Below are 18497 nucleotides of genomic sequence, written 5' to 3' on the forward strand. Positions count from 1 at the left end.
ACAAACGACCACCGTAAGTACAAAATACTATACTAATAATGTAATAGTATAATAATAATATAATAAATTTCGGATCACATGCGATCGTTATAATAATAATTTAAATAATAATATAATTCAACAATAATACGAATACAGAACGATAACAATTAATATCATATAAACATCCCGAAGTGATAATAAATATACACAATGATAGTACGACCTGATACCGTGGATTGCAATGTGTGAGTCGTGGTGGAACCGCTGGACCAGTTGCGTAATAACTTGTCGACGTAGCAATAATGACGGGCAGCCGGTGATAATACTAATGGCCAACACTCACGTACTATAATAGTATTTTCGAATATGTCGAGTCGCGTTGCGCACTTTGCGGACGAGCGATGATCATCGACTTAATACATAATAATAATGTAAACTTTCGCACTGCGACGAGGGACGGGCGAATAAGTACGTTTACATACGGCGATATATTTGCACGGCAATAATACCAAAAAACAAAGCGGCAACGGACGACACGCACACGTCGTCGCGGCTACGTCACCTGTACTGGTCGAGTCAAGAGAATACGCGGAGTCGCCGCCGCCGTGACCAGTCGGTCGACAGATAAGCTTATCGGGCTTTTGGTGGTGGACATGGTGTGCAGGTGCATGCATTGATTGTGGTGTCAACAATAATAATATAATTGAAAAGTTTATTCTAATAAAGTGAAAAGATAAATGATTTTGTATTAATTTTAAGATAATATTAAAAATTTAATATTTAATTACGTAGGATACGTTTTTTAAAAAACTAATAATTTCACTATTTGTTTTGAATCGAGAAGTTTTACATATGTTTTTAAGCCGTTTTTCATTTGATTTAATTTTACAATTTATTTGAATACCTGTATTTAGTTTTAAAATCTCCATTGAGCTAATGGAGTTCATCATTTGTAAAGCTTCAATAAATATATATATATATGTGTATGTTTAAATCTAATTAAATGTAGGAACTTATTGTTCCAACCTTCTGATACATTATTAGTCCTACTATAACCTAATTTTATGGCATTGTAGACATTCCACATATATGGAGCAAACATAGATGGTCTTCTTTTGAAGCACATAAGTAGTATATATATACCATTCCTTGCGCACTTTTATTTTATCAGTAAAAGATCACAAAGAAAACAATGTGCAAAAAGATCAGACAATTGAAATGCAATAATTATTAAAATATTTTTCATAGAACTTATGATATTAATAATTGAAAATTTAAATGCAATATTTCCCCAAAAATATTTTTCACAAAAAATATGAAATTAATAATTAAAAATTGAATTGCAATAATTATTAAAATATTTTTTTTTTTTACAAAACTTATGATATTAATAATTAAAATTGAAATATAATAATTATTAAAAAGAAATTGAATACCTTAGTTAAAGGAATTGAAATGTATAATAAAACAATGGATACAACTATCAAAGATTTTAATAAATTACAAGAAAATGAAATGCAAAATGAAATAGAAAAATCAATATTAAATAATAAAATATTAGTTAAGTTTTGTAAATATGAATACTATATTACTAATAATAAAAATATTAAAATCATGAAATATAATCTAAATGCAATTCCTATTAAAGGACATATTATAATCGTCGATAATGGACACAATATTTCTGGAAATGGAAAGCCTTATGCTTCTAAAATACTAGAATCACCAACTTGGCTCGAAATTTGTAAGATAGCCAATGATATGCTAATTACAACAGGTACTTTTTTATTCAAATATCTTCATGATATTTGTGTTTTTCAAGATTTAGGAAATATTAAAATTTGTTGTCTTGGCATGGGAGGTACAGATTCCGATCACAAATTGCTTAGAATATAACTAAATAATCATCATTTTTTAATAGAAATATTTCTATTAAAAATATCTTAATATATTATATTTAAATAAATTTTTTATAATTGTCAATAAATTCTAAACATAAATGTCCACATATAGGAGGATCATCATAGTTTTGAAACTTGTCATTGTTATACCATAGATTATCATCACCTAAATAATTTAAAATTTCAGGAGGAGGAGTACTCGAAAATGAATCAAAATATATTTTATAATTTTTTATTTTTTTCCATGCAACCCAATGAGAACCATTTTGAGTAGAATTATTTAAATTAAATATCCCACATTCATTTAACCAAGGTTTTTCAGGTAATTCATTTATCATGAAACAACCTCTAAAATTTTTTATATTATTTCCAAATTTTATTATATCAAAATTACTTAACGGTTCGATATTTATGTTTTTTATTTTACTCCAAAAAGTTGTATAACAACCTGGATAATTTTTAATGTTTTTTCTAAATGTTGATATATCGAAATTAATCATTTTTTCGATTTTTTTTTTTATTTGTCTTCAATCCAGAACCTTTATTTTTTTCCATTTCTTTATTGTGTCGAATTATTTCCTCTTCTATTTTTTTCTTATGATTAGTATCTTTATAACTATCATACAATGCAATTAAAGCTGGAGTAGCTACTGCTGCAGCTTCTAGAAAAGGTAAAATTAATGGTAAAAATCCACCTTTAATTTGCTTCGGTGTAATCTCCAACCTTACTCCAGAATTTTTTTTCTTGGCATTTTTTAATTTTGATCTAAATAATATTTATTTTCTCCTTTATATATTTTATCACTAGCAATATGAATTGTTGCATTAGAATTTTTTTTATAAACTTCAGCCAACTTTTTTATGGTTTTCAGTTAATTTAAAATGCATTTTATTATACAAAATATTAAATTTTATTCAAATATTAAATTCATTCCTAAATATCTTTTTGTTTTCATTACATTTGCAGTTGTCAAAGCAGCAATTTTTTCATTCAAAGAACTATCAGAAGCATAAAATCTTTCCATTGCTTTTTGTTGTAAATTTTTATCAGCGATATGTCTTGTTTTAGTATCTTTATGATCTTTATAAAAATAATAATGTTCTCTTGCATATTCGTCTAACTTGTTAATCGGGGGAATATTTTCATCTAAATTTGTAAATGGTCCTAGATAATTATATCCAGGCCAATGTATCGGAGGTAATTTTGAACAATTTAAAAAATCATTAAAAAACCCTGAACCTTTTATAATATCCTTTGGTAAATATGAAATATACGACATTAAGTATTCTACACCTTTAACGGAATATCAATTATCTTTTCTATTTTTTTTAATACAAAAATTAAGAATTTCAAGTTTTTCATCATGATAAGTGTTTTTTCCCGATCTTTCTGCAGATGATATAACATGTAGTCTGTCAATTAATTGTTTAATATTATATTCTAACTTATTTGTTGTTTCTTTTTGTAAATTTAACAAAGATTGTAGTAAATATTCAACACCTTTTTTGGGAGTATCAATCAGTGTTTCCATGTTTCGTTTAAACAAATGAACAATACCAAGTTTTTCATTATGAAAACCATAATTTCCCGCTATTTCTTCTGCTAATATAAAATATAGTCTGTCAATTATTTTTATTATATTATCGATATAAATAAATTCAATAGGATTATTTGTATATTTTATTAGATATAAATGGTATTTATAAAAGTTTATATATTTTTTTTTCTAATTTATTCAAAATCAATCAAATGCATTGATTTTCCTTTGTTTAATTTTTTCATTCCTTTATAAATAAGATTAAATTTTGTTTTCGAATTTTTATATAACGATATATTTTCATCTATCATTTCATCATTATCTAAATATCTATTTGGTAAAAATACTCTAATTTTATTATCTAATACAACAGTTATTGTTTTACCATGCTCTGTATCAAAATATTCGAAAAAAGTCACCTCATATTTTTTTCCTTGTTCTAATGTATCTAATTTTACAAAATCATATTGAGTGTTGCCGCATTTATTTAAAGATGCTTTAAAATTTTCCATTTCTATTATTTATTATAATAAAAATAAAAATTTTTAAACATCGAAACATTAAAACATACATTTAAGCATAACAACATAACTATGTAAATCAATTAATTATGTTCACGTTGTCGTTGTTGATTTTCACGTTCACGTTCATGTTCACGTTGTTCTATTATCTTTATTGTCACATTGCGGAAATAAAGCATATTCTTAAGTTTCTTAAGTTTCTTGATTTCTTGTTCATATTCTTCACACTGTTTTTTACGTAGTTCGATTTGAGATAATACCAGGTTAAATATATTATATTCATTATAATCACTATCACTATCATATTTACCATTTTCACGTAGACATTGTTTATTTTCATGTTTACATTCGATGATCAAATTAGTAGGTAATGAAAAAACAACATAACTACGTTGAATAATTACGTATAACTGTATAAGTATAAGATGAATAATTACGTATAATAATATTTACGTATAATAATAATAATATATAATATATCAACGTTTGTGTAGCTAGACTGATTATTTTTTTTTAATATCCGGTATTGAATATCTTATCATATATATATATATATATGTTTATAGAAAAAGGTATATGAGTGTAAGAAAGAACATGAGGTTTTGTTCTGTTTAATGTCGAGTGTGGACTGTATATTTTTGTATGAAAAAAGTGAAACAGTATGACATCTAATCAAAAAAATGAGCGCGTACTAGCTACTATAAAATATAACCATAACCTTAAAATTATATAGTTAATAAAACTGATATAAAGTACATGATAAGATATGATAATAAGTAATAACAAAGTTTTATCAAACACCGCCCACCTTGAGCAATAGTCTCAAAACAATAACATAATATGAAACATATAAATGAGCTTAAAAAAAAATTAACAAAACATAATACTTTATATAATACATGTTACATAATATTTAATATAAATGTAGGAACTCAATGTTCAATAGGAAGTTTGACTAGTTTTGTAATAGGACGTATGAGTTCAGTTTTTGAGGTGCGTATGCGTACAACTCGTACATGATTGTCCGCAGGATCGGGAAACACTTCGACTACACGCGCCATGGGCCATTGAGTAGAAGGTGTTCCAGTGTCACGTAGTATGACTATATCGCCTACAGCCAAATCATCTTGAGGTTTGCGCCATTTGGATCGTTGTTGTAGATTATTCAGATAAGTATTTGACCACTGTTTCCAATAAGTCTGGGTGATTCTTTGTAAAACGTTCCAGCGCTTTCGATGGTTGACAATAGGCCCGATGTCGTCTTCAGGAACAGCTAACAGTGGACGTCCAATAATGAAGTGGCCGGGTGTCAATACAGTACCGTCAACAAGTGCACACAAAGGTCGACTATTCAATATAGCTTCTATTTGACAACATACTGTATTGAGTTCTTCAAAGGTAAATACAATGTTTCCCATGTTTTTATAGAGGATGACTTTAGTACTTTTTATATTAGCCTCCCATAAACCACCATGATGTGGGGATGCTGGTGGGTTGAAATGCCAATTTATGTTATTAGAAACACAATGTGTAGTTATTGATTTTTGAAATTCATTATTGGAAAGACAGTTATACAGAACCTTTAATTTATTATTTGCACCCACAAAGTTAGTACCGTTGTCAGAATAGATGTCAGATGGACACCCACGACGACTAACAAAGCGTTTGAGAGCGGCAATAAATCCCTCCGTAGTTAGGTCACTCACCACTTCCAGGTGTATTGATTTTGTTGTCATACACACAAATAGTGCGATGTATGACTTTGTAACTGTGCGTGTACGTACTCCAACAGGTTTGGTTGTTATTGGCCCAGCAAAGTCAACTCCAACTCGAGCGAAGACAGGAGCCATGGTAACACGAGCTGCCGGGAGATCAGCCATGATTTGTTGACACAGTTCCTTTTGAGAACGTACACATGGTATACAGTCATGTATGACTTTCTTGATGGTGCTGCGACAGTGAATCAACCAATATTTTTGTCGAATCACTGACATAGTTACTTCGAGACTAGAATGTAAGTAATATAAGTGAACATGTTTTATAATTAAATATACATATGGATGATTTTTAGGTAACAAAATCGGATACTTCTGACCATAAGATATGTTAGCATGCCGAAGTCTTCCACCAACGCGCAGCAAACCTTCATTATCAATGAAAGGATCAAGACTAGCTAACACATTATTTGTCGCAACTGGTTTGGATGACTTGATTCGTTTCATTTCATCGCTAAATGCATAGTGTTGTGCAATACGGATCCAGAAAAGTACTCCTTGTTTATATTCTGGCACAGTAATATGTCCTGACAGCCGCTTTGGTGTTTTGCAATTGTAACAAAACCGATAGATGTAAGCAGCTATGCGGTTGAGGCGTTCATAATTTGAGCATTTCATCAATAGGTCTTGCCCTATTGGATCAATATTGCCCGACAGTGATACAGTGATAGTAGGTAAATGTTTTAACTCTTCAGTTGCATCTGAAACCGTTTTAGTTTTTGAATTGACATTTGGCCACTTATCCTTTTCAGACAGCCAGCTGGGTCCATGCCACCACAAATGGTCATTTACGAGTTGATCACCAGAAGCTCCTCTGGATGCCAGGTCAGCAGGGTTGTCTGCAGAACGTACATGTCGCCATTCAGCTCTCGGAACTAATGACTGTATTTGACTCACTCGGTTGGATACAAAAGTGGTCCATTTGTTGGCGTCACTTTGTATCCACTGTAATGTGACTGTGGAGTCTGTCCACATTGTTATTGTATCAATTTTTAATTGGAATGATTCCATCAATGAGTGCATCAGTTGTGCTAATAATGTAGCACCACATAATTCCAGTCTAGGTATGGTAATCCTTTTTAATGGTGCAACCCTTGTTTTTGACACCAGTAAATGTCCAGTGTTATTTGAAACGATATAGATAGCAGCTGCATATGCACGTTCAGAGCTGTCGGAGAATCCATGTAAGAAGCAACCTTGTTGGCAATCTAAGATGTTACCAACATGGCGTGGGATTTCAAAATGTTGTAAATGGTTATATGATGTCCGATGAGCGATCCAATGTTCAAGTAGTTGGTTAGGCACAGGATCATCCCACTCGGTACCAGTCTGCCACAATTGTTGCATGAGTATCTTGGCGACGATTATAAGTGGCGCAAGCCATCCACATGGGTCATAAGTGCGTGCAATTTCACTTAATAATTCGCGTTTAGTGATGCGTTCCAAACATGGTAGAGGTTCTACTTTAAATGAAAAGGTATCTCTTATAGTGTTCCATGAAACTCCCAACACAGACACACTGTTTTGCTCGGGCATTGAGATCTGCAACGATTGGTGTTCAACTGGAATATTTTCTAAAAGGGTTGGTATATTGCTGGCCCACTTTCTCAAATCAAACCCACCTTGATGAAGAAGGTCAATCAACTGCTGTATTTGGGCTTTAGCATCATTGATGTCGTTACATCCTGACATGACTTCATCAACGTAGAAGTCATTCTTAAGTATTGTGGATCCTTCTGGATAATTCACTTGTTCATCAACAGCTAGTTGAGCTAGTGTACGGAGAGCATGATACGGAGAAGTTATTAAACCATAGGTGACAGTTTTCAATTTGAACTGTTCTATTGGTTCTGATGGGTGATTTCGCCACACAATGCCTTGATAACACTGATCATTGGAGTGTATATTTATTTGTCGAAACATCTGACGTATGTCAGCAGTGTAAACATATCTGTGCATTCGAAATCTAGTGATAATTCTTACAATGTCTCTTTGTAGCTTAGGACCTCGATGTAACATGTCGTTTAATGATTTTCCATTACAGATGAGAGCAGATCCATCGAATACAACTCTCAATTTGGTAGTGACGCTTGAGGGACGTGAAACATGATGATGAGGTAGAAAGATGACCGGACTGTCTTCAGTGGGTTGCACAGGTTCCATGTGATTTTGTCGAAGATAGTCAATCATGAACTCACGATACTGGTTGTACACCGACGGATTTCGAATAAGAGACCTCTCCACCTGAGCTAATCTTCGTACAGCAATGTCATATGAACTGTTCATAGAATGTGGAGTCTCCTTAAACGGCAATCGAACAACATAACGTCCATTTTCGTTGCGTTTAAATGTTTTAAGAAAGTGCTCTTCACTGAGTTGATCTTCCTTTGACATAATTGTCACTCTAGGCACTTCTTCTATATTCCAGAAATTTTCAATTTGTTTCTCAAGTTGCTGATACGTGGTACAACATGTAATAACATTTGTAGTAATATTTGCGAGATCATCTTTTATTATTTTGTTACTGCAACCCGCCACGATCCAACCAAACCTTGAATTCTGTAATATAGGAGTACCCTTTGGTCCAACATGTTTGCCATCTTGAAGAATATCATAAAAGAATTCAGCTCCTATGAGCATGTCAATTTTTCCTGGTAAATGGAATGTAGGGTCGGCCAATTGTATGCCTTGTAAATGATGCCAGTTTGATGTGTCCAGTTTGTCGACAGGTAAGTTAACAGTAATACGTGGTGTTACCAAGCCAGTGATTTGATACTGCTTGTGGTTTAAGCGGGACGTCACTGTGCACTCGGCCATCTCGGTAACAATCGTCTCTGCTGAAGAGATACCGTTGACAATCACACGTGTTTTTGTTCTGTTAATACCTAGGTCTGTTATCAAAGACGATGTGACAAAATGTGATTGTGATCCAGAATCTAGTAGTGCTCGGCATAACACTGTTCGACCATTCTTGCCACTCACATGTACTAATACTGTTGATAATATGACATTCTGAGACGTGGTAGGGTGTGCCGCTCCTAGATGAGATGTTGTACTTAGAAATCCATGCTCCTTTTCCTGATCACTTGTAGTATTTTCACCCTCTGGTGTATTGACCCTTTTTATGTCCAAATGTAATAGTGTATGGTGTTTTAAACCACAGTTTTTACAAGTCTTTTCATTTGTGCACTGATTCGCACCATGTGTTGTGCGCAAACAATTAAAACATATTTTTGCCTTTTTTGCTAAATTCAATCTTTCACTGGGTTTCGACTTCATAAACGTATTGCACTTGTAAATGATGTGGTTCTGTGTACATATTGAACACTGATTGTTGGTTTGACTATCAGTAGCCAAATGCGCTGTAGTTCTAACGAACTGTTTTGTCTTACCAGCATTGATAACATTACTTACAGTGCTTGGTTTGTATTGTAACATATTCAAGGCTTGTAATCGATTCTCAATAAATCTCTTAAGTTTTGTCCATGTAGGTATTTCAGGATAAGACGCAGACTCGATTTCCCAACATCTTCTTACTTCTGTAGGCAAACGTGTCGCAACGATGCCGATGATGATAGCATCCCACTTGTCTACTGGTTGTTGTAGTACTGATAGTGCTCTTAAATGTTTGTTTGTGCTGTCAAGTAATGACTTTAGGCCCACGGCGGTTTCCGTTTGATGAACGGTTTGTGTCAGTAGTTGTTGAACATGGCTCTGTACAATTAGGCGTTCGTTGTCGTACCTATTTAGTAAGAGTGTCCACGCTTCTAGGTAATTGTCCCCAATAGTTGCCATTGATTCGATGATTTGAGCTGCTGCACCTTTCAGGCTCGACTTGAGGTAGTACATCTTACGTGTGTTGTCGATAGAGGAGTTAGAATGGATGATGGAGATAAATTGGTCTTTAAATGGATACCAATCATCGAAATCCCCTTCAAATGTAGGTATATTAATCGGTGGCAGTCTAAGTGTATTGTTAGAGTTTTCACTTTTTTCAGACACGCTTGTCGCAGCTGTCCGTTCATGTAACCGACCTGTTAATTTACCCTTAGCTTTAACATAGTAGTCACTGACCGTTTCTAAATCCTCTATGAGCTTGTCGATCTCCTCGTCGTTGGCTTCCACTATTTTCAAATCGTAGGCTTCGTTGTACTTACTGAAAGCATCTTCCAGTAAGTTCAACTGAAGTTGAGCTTCCTCATCTGTATAGCGATTAACCACGTCTTCGGTCAGCTTCTCTCGTTTTTTCAGAATGAGTTTGCCTTTGTTTTTGAGCGTCTTAAGATCCATTGTGAATGTATATTACCACGATGCGAATGTGTTATAGGCGAAGGAAACGATAACTACGCGAGCGTAACTACACGTACGGAACTAAACATTTCGAGCGCCGCATGTAAATTTACTTGTGTAATTCTGCAGGTATCGAACGCACTTGTGTACGAGTCGATGCGAATGGATGTAAAAACTGATGGATCCGGCTCGAAGGACCATTAGTGTTTATAGAAAAAGGTATATGAGTGTAAGAAAGAACATGAGGTTTTGTTCTGTTTAATGTCGAGTGTGGACTGTATATTTTTGTATGAAAAAAGTGAAACAGTATGACATCTAATCAAAAAAATGAGCGCGTACTAGCTACTATAAAATATAACCATAACCTTAAAATTATATAGTTAATAAAACTGATATAAAGTACATGATAAGATATGATAATAAGTAATAACAAAGTTTTATCAAACAATATATATATATATTATGAGGTTTTTATTTATCGAATTATTTAAATAGTGTTTAAATATCATTTATACATGTCCAAGTGTTGTAGCCTGGTCAGTTAATGCGTTTGTTTTAAATGTGTTCTTAGTAAGATCGTAATTAGTGGGGAATGTGTGGCGCCGCATATTCTCCTGCTAATTTAATCATGCTTTGAAGACGTTTACAGTAAATTGGATAGGTGTAGGCGCCCACCTATCTAGTTCTACTGAAAAACTGTAGTTGACGATCAACAACACTTGGATAATTTCTCCCTCCCACGATAGCTTTACAGATATCTGTAAAAGAGTTCCGGCCTCCTTTTTTCATAACGGGTATCTGTAAAGCTGGGAATGATTTTACCGATTTTTTGCATTTTTTTTCAGATTTTTTTTTTTAATTGAAAATATTTGTTATTATTATTATTATTAAATATTTTAAAGTCTGATAATTCATTTAATAATTGATATTATCAAGTCGGAACAGCACAGATATTATTTATATACTTATCTACACTATATACTAAAAGTTTACCCCTCACTTCATATTTTTGATTTAAGTATAACTCCGGTAATATTTATGTTAGAAAGTTCATTTTTGCTTTAAACATTTTTAATTTTAATTCTCTTTAAGTCCCTCTCATAGTCTGATAGTCTAAAATTATTTCCAAAGATTTTTGGAAAAATCAAAAAAAAATTTTTTTGCAATATAAAATGAGCGATGAATTATTACAAACTATACATTGTCTTAAATGTAAAAAAAGAACAACAAATTTAAATCCTATTAAAATGCAAACAGTTAATGGTCGATGGAGAATTTCAACAAAATGTTTGGATTGTAAAACAAATAAAAGTAAATTTACAACATCATCTGAAATTGAACAACCCGTCACCAATAAATCTATAAATCAAAATATTTCAAATAATACAGACAAATTTTTATTAGCTAAAGAACTTCATAAACCAGTCAGATTAAGATTTCCTAAAAGAAGGATTATCACTAAAGGTATTGATGATCTATGGGCTGCTGATTTAGTTATAATGAGAAATTATTCAAATGAAAATAAAGGTTATTGTTATATAATTACTGTTATAGATACTTTTTCAAAATTTGTATGGGCATTAATTGTATGGTAATTACCACTCAAAAATAAAGATGGTATTAGTGTTTCAAAAACATTTGAAAAAATAATAAAACAAGCTAAATCACAAAAACATCAACCACCAAAATTACTACATGTTGATAAAGGCTTGGAGTTTGTAAATAAACATTTTAAACAAACTTTGGAAAAATATAATATTCATATGTATCATACTCAAAACGAAGAAAAATCTGCAATTATTGAGCGATTTAATAGAACATTAAACAAAAAAATGAGAATAAAATTTGAAATGCAAAAATCTAAAAAATGGTTTAACATTTTACAATCTTTAATAGATGAATATAATTTTGATGATATACATAGATCTATTGGTATGAAACCTTGTGAAGTAAATAAATCTAACGAAGACCTTGTTCTACGCAAATTATTTTATACAAAAAACAAACCTAAATTAAAAATAAAATTTAGCGTGGGTGATAGAGTCAGAATAAAAGCATATAAAAAAACATTTGCTAATAAATATAGTAATAATTGGACAACAGAAATATTTATAGTTAATGAAATTTTAAACACAAATCCTATAACCTATAAAATTATAGATTTAAATAATGAAGAGGTTGAAGGGAGTTTTTATAACGAAGAGATGCAAAAAACAAAATTTTAATTGTTATTTAAAAATTCTATAAAATTATGTAATTTATTAACATTAACCCGTAGAGGATCAATGTTTTTTTCTTTATAAAATTCCATAAATTCTAATAAATTTTCTATATTATTGTCTCCAGATATTATGAATTGTTATTTTTAATCGAAATTATTCTATTAATAAATTGAATCTAAAAAATAATAATATTTTTTATAATAAATAATGAATATATTAAATATTACTGAACCCTTAGTTAAAGAAATTGATAACAATAATAAAATGAATATATTAAATATTACTGAACCCTTAGTTAAAGAAATTGATAATAATAAAATGAATAACAAAAAAACATATCCTCCCAAAATTTGTGATAAATGTAACTTAACAGTTGATAGCAAAAATTGGGCTGCTCATTTGAAAACTATTCGTCATCAATCAAATGATATAGATCAAACAATAATTGTATTTAAAAATTATATTTAATTATTTCAGTATTATCATGATATTCAATAGCACAAAATTCAACATATAAATTATCTTTTTTTGAAAATTTTTTCATATATTTTTTTATATCATTTTTGTACATTTACACAATTATTGTACCTTTTAGATATAATAAAACATACAAAGGATTACCAATTAATCAAGAAAAACAAAACAAATATAATTATTTGAAATTAATGAAAAATGATATAAAAAAATATATGAAAAAATTTTCAAAAAAAGATAATTTATATGTTGAATTTTGTGCTATTGAATATCATGATAATACTGAAATAATTAAATATAATTTACATAAAATTCCAATTTATGGAAATATTTTCATTATTGATCAAGAAGATGATAATACTAGAAATCCTTATATTTCTAAACTATTACATTCACCAAGTTGGTTAGAACTTTGTAGAATAGCCAATGATATTATAATTACAACAGGTAATTATAGACATCGTTTTCTAGAAGATGTTAAGGTTGTTCAAGATTTAGGAAATATTAAAATGTGTAAATTTTTTATGGGATCTTAATATTAAAATAATATTAAATTAAATAAATCGACTATATGTTTCACATTGTTTTTAAATGACATGAGTTAAAGGAAGTGATATCTATAATACAACAGACGAGAGGTGGGATAGTAAGTAGGTCAACTCTTATCTGTTTTTAAAAAAATGTATTTTTAATAGAATAATTTCTATTAAAAATTTGAATGTAAAAAAAAAATAATATCCTCTATAATAAAGAATGGAAAGTTTAAATAAAATTGATTCCTTAGTTAAAGGAAATGTTAATATTAATAAAATGGATAACAAAAAAACATATCCTAACAAAACTTGTGATAAATGTAACTTAACAGTTACTTACAAAAATTGGTCTAGACATTTGAAATCTATTCGTCATCAAACAAATGATGTAGATCAAACAATTAAACCTAAGTTTAATAAAACATACAAAGGTAGAACAACAAAACAAATAAGAACAAAAAAAGAGATAATACCCAAACCACATAGAGTTTTCAATTTTAGTGCAAAAATGTTTGGAACAACACGATTCACCCTATTTTAAAAAATGAAGAAACAGCATTTCAAAGTAGATTAAAAACTTATGTTATTAAAAATAATATGGGTATTAAAGATGTTCAAGTGTTTTTAAATCGTTTAGATAATCCAGTAATAGGACAACTTAAAGATGCATTAAAGAAGAAAAATTTAAAAGTTAATATTATGTTTCTTGCTATATATAAGAGAGGTACTAATGAAGAAAATATGGAATATAAAGAATGTAATTTTAAAACAACAAATAAAATTTTAACTACAAATTCTGACTTAAATGATTATTATACAAATGAAAAAATTAAAATTTTAAATGAAATTGAAGAGTTTGAAATGAAAGATTCTCAATGGAGACTTCATCAAATTTTAAGTTTGGGAATAAATATAAATAAATATGTTCCTTTTAAGGGTTCTTCATATATTCCATTACCTAAACATATTGGAGATAAAAAAGCTATTATCAATGTTAAAAATAAAGATGATAAATGTTTTCTTTGGGCAATACTCTCTGCTTTACATCCTGCTAAAAAAGATGCGCAAAGAGTAACTAAATATATTCCTTTTGAAAATGAATTTGATAATGCATTAAAAGGTATTGAATTTCCAGTAAAAACCACAGACGTTCCAAAATTTGTTAAAAGAACAAAAGATATTTCTATTAATATTTATTGTTTAGATAAAAAAGTAATTGTACCTTTAGAAGTAACTATTATAAAAAAAACCAATCATATAGATTTGATGTATTTAAGAAAGGATAATAAGAATAAAGGTCATTATTGTTGGATTAAGGATTTATGGAAACTTTGTGGAAGTCAAATGACAAAAGATGGTCATAAAAGACTTATATGTAAAATGTGTTTAAATAGTTTTGATACAAAAAATAAGTTAAATGACCATCAAATTTATTGTGCTAATAATAAAGCTGCTAAAATAGTTCTACCAGAAGCCTATAATAAAACTTTAGAATTTCAAAATTATAATCATTCATTAAGAGTCCCTTTTGTGATTTATGCTGACTTTGAATGTACACTTAAACCAATATATACTTGTCAACCAAATGATACAGAATCTTTTACAAAATGCTATCAGAAACATATACCTAATAATTTTTGTTATTATATTAAATATAGTAATGATGATTATAAACCTCCTGTAGAATATTCTGGTCCAAACGTTGCTCAAAAATTTTATGAATGTATGATAAATGAAGAAATACTTATTTCTAAAATGTATGATAAAATAGTTCCTATGAAATTTTGAATGCAGAACAATTAAATAATTATTATAATAAATCTGATAAATGTCATATTTGTGAAAGATATTTATCAGATTTACCTCCAATGCTAGAGAAAAAATTTAAAATAATTAAAGGTGTTATTGAATATTACAAACAATTTAAAATAGTTGAAGACGATGATGCTAAAAAAATTAAAAAAATTAAAGGTGTTATTGAATATTACAAAAAATTTAAAATAGTTAAAGACGGTGATGATGCTAAAAAATTAAAATTATATAAAAAAAATTTTAAAATAATTAAAGATGTAATTAAATATTACAAAAATTTTAAAATAGTTGAAGACGATGATGCTAAAAAATTAAAATTGTATGAAGATAAACTTAAAAACGAAATAGAAAATAAAAATAAAAATATGCGAAAAGTTCGGGATCATGACCACTTAACTGGAGAATATAGAGGAGCAGCACATTCTATCTGTAATCTTAATTATCAAAATCCACGTTTTATTCCAATTGTTTTTCATAATCTTTCAGGTTATGATGCCCATCTATTTATAAAAGAATTTGGGAATGATAATGAAAAAATAAAATTACTCGCAAATAATGAGGAAAAATATATTTCTTTTTCAAAAATGATGCCACGTAAAGTAACTAGGAAAGGCGAAGAAATAAAAATTTATACAGAATTAAGATTTATTGATTCATTCAAATTTTTACCTAGTTCTTTAGACAAGTTAACAAATAATTTAAGAAATGATTCAAAATTAAATTTAAAAAATAAATTTAAAGAACTTAGTAAATATTTTCCTGAAGAACATTTAGATTTAGTTACTAGAAAGTTAGCTTATCCCTATGAGTATATGGATTGTGAAGAAAAATTTAATGAAACATGTTTACCTCCTATTGAAAAATTTTATAGTTCTCTTACTAATAAAAATATAACTAAAGAGGAATATGAAAACTCACAGAAAATTTGGAAAGTGTTTAATATACAAAATATGCGTGAATTCACTAGTTTATATAATAAGATCGATGTTTTATTATCAACAGATATAATAGAAAATTTTAGAGATATTTCTTTAAAAAAATATAAATTAGATCCTATGTGGTATTACACAACACCAGGATTTGCATGGGATTGTATGTTAAGAATGACAAAAGTAAAATTAGATTTATTAACAGATATAGATCAAATATTGATGTTCGAATCTGGAATCCGAGGTGGTTTATCTCAATGTAGTCAAAGATATTCAAAAGCAAACAATAAATACATGGGAGATAAATTTTAAAAAAAGGAGGAGTCAATATTTTTACAATATTTGGATGCAAATAATCTTTATGGGTGGGCAATGAGTAAATATTTACCTACTGGAGATTTCAAATGGGTTGATAATGTGAAGAATTTTGATGTAATGAATATTTCTGATAAATCATGTAAAGGTTATATTTTAGAAGTAGATTTATCTTACCCTAAAGAACTTCATGATATACATTCAGATTTTCCTTTAGCACCAGAAAAACATTTTGATAACGAACAACTCCCAAAATTATTAACAACTTTGTATGATAAGAAAAAATATATAATACATTATGAAACACTAAAATTATATATTAATTTAGGATTAAAGATAGAGAAAATTCATAGAGTGTTAGAATTTAGTCAATCTCCTTGGTTAAAAGTGTATATTGATTTTAATACTAATCTCAGATCAGAAGCTAAGAATGAGTTTGAAAAAGACTATTTCAAACTAATGAATAATAGTGTTTATGGACGTACTATGATGAATGTTCGAAATCATGTTGATATAAGATTATGTTCTAATGCACTCAGCTTAGACAAATTAATTGCAAAACCAAATTTTGATAGAAGGACAATTTTTACAGAAAATTTAGCTGCAGTACATATGAAAAGAACACAAATATCTTTCAAACAACCAATATATCTAGGAATGTGTATTTTAGATTTATCTAAAATGTTAATGTATGATTTTTATTATAATATTATAAAGAAAAAATATGGAAATAGAGTTAGATTGTTATATACAGATACAGATTCACTAATATTAGAAATAAAAACTAATGATTTTTATCAAGATATGAAAATTATGTTAGATCATTTTGACACTTCAGATTATTCAAAAGATAACATTTATGGTTTACCTTTAGTTAACAAAAAAGTCTTAGGAAAGTTTAAAGATGAGTTAAATGGAAAAATTATGACTGAATTTATAGGTTTAAGATCCAAATTATATTCACATCGAATCTTAGATACTGAAAAAGAAATTAAAAAAGCTAAAGGTGTTAAAAAAAATGTTGTGGAAAATAAAATATGTTTTAATGATTTTGAAAATTGTTTACTAACAAAAGAATCAAAATATGTTAAACAAAATTTATTTAGAACTAAGAAACATGATATTTTTACTGTAGAACAAAACAAAAAAGCTCTAAGTGTTTATGATGATAAAAAATTTATTTTGGACAATGGTATTGATACATTAGCTTAGGGACATTATAAAAAAAACATAGATAGAAATGATTTTGTAAACCATCTGAATACACTAATTAGAAATCAAAATCAAAAAGATTAGAAAAATATTTTTAATAGAATTGTTCTATTAAAAAATGTTTATAATAATAATGTGTGCCTGCATTGGGCATGCGTTTAAATATATGTTTTTAAAAAAAATTTTAATTATTAATAATATGTTTTGTAAAAAAAAAAAATATTTTAATAATTATTGCAATTCAATTTTTAATTATTAATTTCATATTTTTTGTGAAAAATATTTTTGGGGAAATATTGCATTTAAATTTTCATTTATTAATATCATAAGTTCTATGAAAAATATTTTAATAATTATTGCATTTCAATTGTCTGATCTTTTTGCACATTGTTTTCTTTGTGATCTTTTACTGATAAAATGAAAATGCGCCAGGAATGGTATATATATACTACTCACATAACTTGCGTATTGTTAACGACCGTCTCGCCAGCACCGCCCATTCAAAATGTTTGAAATTTTTTTTTACAGAAAATTAGCATGTAATTAGCATGAATTTGCACGACTATTGCCAAAATTTGCATGACAAAATTTACAACCGCATCAAGAAAAATAATTAGCGGTGCTGGAGAGACGTCTCACCAGCACCGCCCAACATGACAAATTTATAATAATAAAACACTTAGTACACAAAATTTTAGCACGTGATTAGCATGAATTTGCACGACTGACTCCGAAATTCGCACGTGTTTGGTTCGCGAGCCAAACCCGTTCAACTGTTTTGCGCGTCTCGCCAGCACCACCCCAAATAGATATTTTTGAAAAATCAAAAAAAATCTTATGCCAAATTTTAGCACGTGATTAGCATGAATTTGCACGTCTGACTCCGAAATTCGCACGTGTTTGGTTCGCGAGCCAAACCCGTTCAACTGTTTTGCGTGTCTCGCCAGCACCGCCCCAAATAGATATTTTTGAAAAATCAAAAAAAAATTTATG

The 18497-nt window shown here is 29.2% G+C and overlaps 1 protein-coding gene across 1 annotated transcript; it reads right to left on the reverse strand.

Annotated features, from left to right (window-relative positions):
* Positions 1–4874: 4874 nt before the first annotated feature.
* On the reverse strand, positions 4875–10007 carry LOC149060095 (uncharacterized). Its single transcript, XM_089227702.1, has one exon. The coding sequence runs from the start codon at positions 10005–10007 to the stop codon at positions 4875–4877; it is 5133 nt and encodes a 1710-aa protein (XP_089083828.1).
* Between the last annotated feature and the right edge of the window lie 8490 nt (positions 10008–18497).

The sequence above is a fragment of the Diuraphis noxia genome, unplaced genomic scaffold (genome assembly GCF_037042655.1).
Source record: "Diuraphis noxia isolate RWA-SAM2 unplaced genomic scaffold, SU_Dnox_SAM2 contig0001, whole genome shotgun sequence".
Lineage (NCBI taxonomy): Eukaryota > Metazoa > Arthropoda > Insecta > Hemiptera > Aphididae > Diuraphis > Diuraphis noxia.

What these genes read in the sequence shown, in the direction of transcription:
- LOC149060095 (XM_089227702.1), bottom strand. Translation starts at nt 10,007, where the DNA reads ATGGATCTTAAGACGCTCAAAAACAAAGGCAAACTCATTCTGAAAAAA.